General features: G+C 54.4%; 1 protein-coding gene across 1 annotated transcript; it reads left to right on the forward strand.

The window, feature by feature from the left end:
• The first annotated feature begins 2,095 nt into the window (after positions 1 to 2,095).
• On the forward strand, positions 2,096 to 2,878 carry LOC137615507 (high mobility group nucleosome-binding domain-containing protein 5-like). Its single transcript, XM_068345423.1, has 3 exons — positions 2,096 to 2,197; positions 2,538 to 2,634; positions 2,694 to 2,878. The coding sequence occupies exons 1-3, from the start codon at positions 2,096 to 2,098 to the stop codon at positions 2,876 to 2,878; spliced, it is 384 nt and encodes a 127-aa protein (XP_068201524.1).
• The last annotated feature ends 420 nt before the right edge of the window (positions 2,879 to 3,298 follow it).

The raw sequence follows: 3,298 nt of genomic DNA on the forward strand, positions 1-3,298 counted from the left end.
AGAGGTGGAGGAAGGAGAGGCTGGAGGAAAGACCAAGGGGAGGCGGAAGAATAAGACGCAGGAGGAAGTAAGAGGATGGAGGAAGGAGAGGCAATGGAAGGAGAGGCAGGAGGAAGAAGAGGCTAGAAGGAGGAGCAAAGAGAGGTGGCGGAAGGAGGGAAAAATTGGACGAGCAAGAGGCTAGATGGGGGATCAAGGAGGGGTGGCGGAAGGAGGGAAAAATTGGATGAGGCAGAGGCAGGAGGAAGGAAGAGGCAGGAGAAAGGTGGAAGGAAAAATTGGAGGAAGAGGCAGGAGGAAGGTAAGGCATAGGCAGGAAGAAGGAGAGGCAGAGGAAGGAGCAAAGAGAGGCAGGGGGAAAGATCAAGGAGAGGCAGAGGATGCAGAGGTAGAAGGAAGTACCAAGGAGAGGTGGAAGAAGGAGAGGCAGGAGGAAGGACCAAGGAGAGGCAGGAGGAAGGAGAGAGAAGCTGAAGGATGGAGAAACTGGAGGAGGGAGAGGCGGAGGAAGGAGGCACAGGATGAGGCGAGAGGTAGGAGGAAATAGAGGGAAAAGCTTGATAAGAGAGGTGGAGGAGGGAGATGGAAGAGGAAGGAGAAAGGAGAGGCAGAGGATGGAAAGGCAGGAGGAAGGAGAGAAAAGCTGAAGGAGGGAGAAGAAGGAGAGAAGAGGAGGGAGAAGAAGGAGAGAAGAGGAGGGAGAAGAAGTAGAGAGAGGGAGAAAGAAGAGGAAGATGTGGAGGAAGAGGAGGGAGAAGAAGTAGAGAGAGGGAGGAAGAAGAGGAAGATGTGGAGGAAGAAGAGGAAGATGTGGAGGAAGAAAGATGTGGAGGAAGAAAGATGTGGAGGAAGAAGAGACAGGAGGAAGATCAAGGAGACGTGGAGGACAAAGAGTCCGATGGAAGGAGAGAGAAGCTGAAAGAGGGGATATGCTGGAGAACTGGAGAGGCAGGAGGAGGGTAGAGGCAGGAGGAGGGGGAGATGCAGGAAGAAGTAGGGGAGAAAGGCTGGAGGACAGAAACAAGGAGGAAGGAGAGACGGTGGAAGGAGAGGCAGGAAGAAAAGAAGCTGGAGGAGGGAGAGGCAGAGGAAGAAGGGGCAGGAGTAAGTAACAGGGAGAGGCAGAGGATGGAGAGGCAGGAGGAAGGAGAGAGAAGCTGAAGGAGGGAGAAACTGGAAGAGGGAGAGGCAGCAGGAGTGAGAAGGTGGAGGAGGGATAGGCTGGAGGAGGAAGAAGCTGGAGGAGGGAGAAGTGGAGGAAGGAGAGGCACGAAGAAGGAGAAAGGAGATGCGGAGGAAGGAGAGGCGAAAGGAAGAACCAAGGAGAGGCGAAGAAAGGAGAGGAAGGAGGAAGGATCAAGGAGAGGCGGAGGTAATACAGGCAGGAGGAAGGATCAAGGAGAGCCGGAAGAATAAGAGGCAGGAAGAAGTGAGAGGATGTAGGAAGTGAGATGATGGAGGAAGGAGAGGTATTGGAAGGAGAGGCAGGAGGAAGAAGAGGCTGGATGATGAAGCAAGGGGAGGAGGCGGAAGGAGGGAAGATTGGACGAGGGAGAGGCAGAGGCAGGAGGAAGGATGTGGTAGGAGAAAGGAGGAGGGAGAAATTGGAGGGAGAGGCAGGAGGAGGGAAAGGCAGAGGCAGGAGGAAGGAGTAAAGAGAGAAAGGGGAAAAGATCAAGGAGAAGCGGAGGATGGACCAAGGACAGGTGGGTGAAGAGGCAGGAGGGAGGACTAAAGGGAGATGGAGGAAGGATCAAGGGAGAGGCAGGAGGAAGGAGAGGTGGAGGAAGGAGAGGCAGGAGGAAAGATCAAGGAGAGGCAGAGGAAAGGGAGGAAGGAGAGGCAGGAGGAAGGATCAAGGAAGAGGCAGAAAAAGGAGGAAAGACCAAGGAGAGGTGGAGGAAGGAGAGGTGGAGGAAGGAGAGGCGGAGGAAGAAGTGGCAGGAGTAAGGATTAAGGAGAGGCGGAGGAAGGAGTGGCAGGAGGAAGGACCAAGGAGAGGCGGAGGAAGGAGAGGCAGGAGGAAAAACCAAGAAGAGGCAGAAGAAGAAGAAACAGGAGGAGGTGAGAGGAATAAGGAGGGAGAGTCTAAGGAATGAGATACTGGAATAGAGAGAGGCGAAGAAAGGAGACACTGGAAGAGGGAGAGGTGGAGGAAGAAGAAGCAGGAGGAGGTGGTACGAAACAGGGGGGAGAGGCATGAAGAAGTAGGAAGGATAAGCTGGAGGAAGGAAAGGCAGGAGGAGGGAAAAGCTGGAGGAGGGAGAAGCAAGAGTAAGGAGAGAGGGGAGGTGGAGGAAGCTCGCATGAGGAAGGAGAAAGGAGAGGCGGAGGACGGAGAAGCAGGAGGAAGGAGAGAGAAGCTGAAGGAGGAAGAAAAAGAGGAGGGAGGAAGGAGAGGCAAGAGGAGAGAGAAGTTGGAGGAGGGAGAATGGAGGAAGAAGAGGCAGAAAGGAGAGACAGGAGAAGGGAGAAGCTGGAGGAGCGAGAGGTGGAGGAAGGAGTGCCAGGAGTAAGGAGATGTGGAGGACCGAAAGGCCGGGGGAAGAAGAGAGAAGTTGGAGGAGGGAGAGGAAGAAGGAAGGAAAGGCAAAAGGAGGGAGAAGCTGGAGGAAGAAGAGTCGGAGGAAGGAGGCAGGGGGAAGGAGCAAGAAGAGGTGGATGACAAAGAGGCAGGAAGAAGGAACAAGGAGAGGGAGAGGAAGGAGAGGCAGGTGGAAGGAGACACAGATGGAAGGACCAAGGAGAGCTGGAGGAAGGAAAAGCAGGAGGAAGAACCAAGAAGAGACAATGGAAGGAGAGGCAGGAGGAAGGACCAAGAAGAGTTGGAGGAAGGAGAAGCAGAAGGAGGGACCAAGAAGAGGTGGAAGAAGGATAGGCAGGTGGAGGGAGCGGCAGGTGAAGGACCAAGGAGAGGTGTAGGATGGACCAAGGAGAGGCGGAGGAAGGAGAGGCAGACGAGTGAAAGGCAAGGGGAAGGAGATGCAAGATGAAGAAAATGCAGGAGAAAGGAGGAAGGAGAGGTGGAGGAATGTGTGGCATGAGTAAGGAGGAGAGAAAAGCTGGAGAAGAGAGAAGAAGGAGGAAGGAGAGGCAGGAGGAGGGAGAAGATAGAGGACGGTGAGGCTGGAGGAAAAAGAGGAAGGAGGAAAGGGAAGGGAGACGTTGGAGGTATAGGTAAGAGGAAGGAGAAGCTGGAGAAGGAAGAGGTGGAGGAAGGAGAGGCTGGAAGGAGAGGATGGAGGAGGAAGAGGTAAGAGAATGTAGTGGTAGGAGGGAGAGGCAGGAAGAAGGAGAG

The sequence above is a fragment of the Palaemon carinicauda genome, chromosome 21 (assembly GCF_036898095.1).
Source record: "Palaemon carinicauda isolate YSFRI2023 chromosome 21, ASM3689809v2, whole genome shotgun sequence".
Lineage (NCBI taxonomy): Eukaryota > Metazoa > Arthropoda > Malacostraca > Decapoda > Palaemonidae > Palaemon > Palaemon carinicauda.

What these genes read in the sequence shown, in the direction of transcription:
- LOC137615507 (XM_068345423.1), top strand. Translation starts at nt 2,096, where the DNA reads ATGAGATACTGGAATAGAGAGAGGCGAAGAAAGGAGACACTGGAAGAG. An exon ending in GTACGAAACAGGGGGGAGAG is followed by an intron (nt 2,198 to 2,537) that starts GCATGAAGAAGT and finishes GAGGACCGAAAG; the next exon opens with GCCGGGGGAAGAAGAGAGAA. An exon ending in AGAAGAGTCGGAGGAAGGAG is followed by an intron (nt 2,635 to 2,693) that starts GCAGGGGGAAGG and finishes AGGAACAAGGAG; the next exon opens with AGGGAGAGGAAGGAGAGGCA.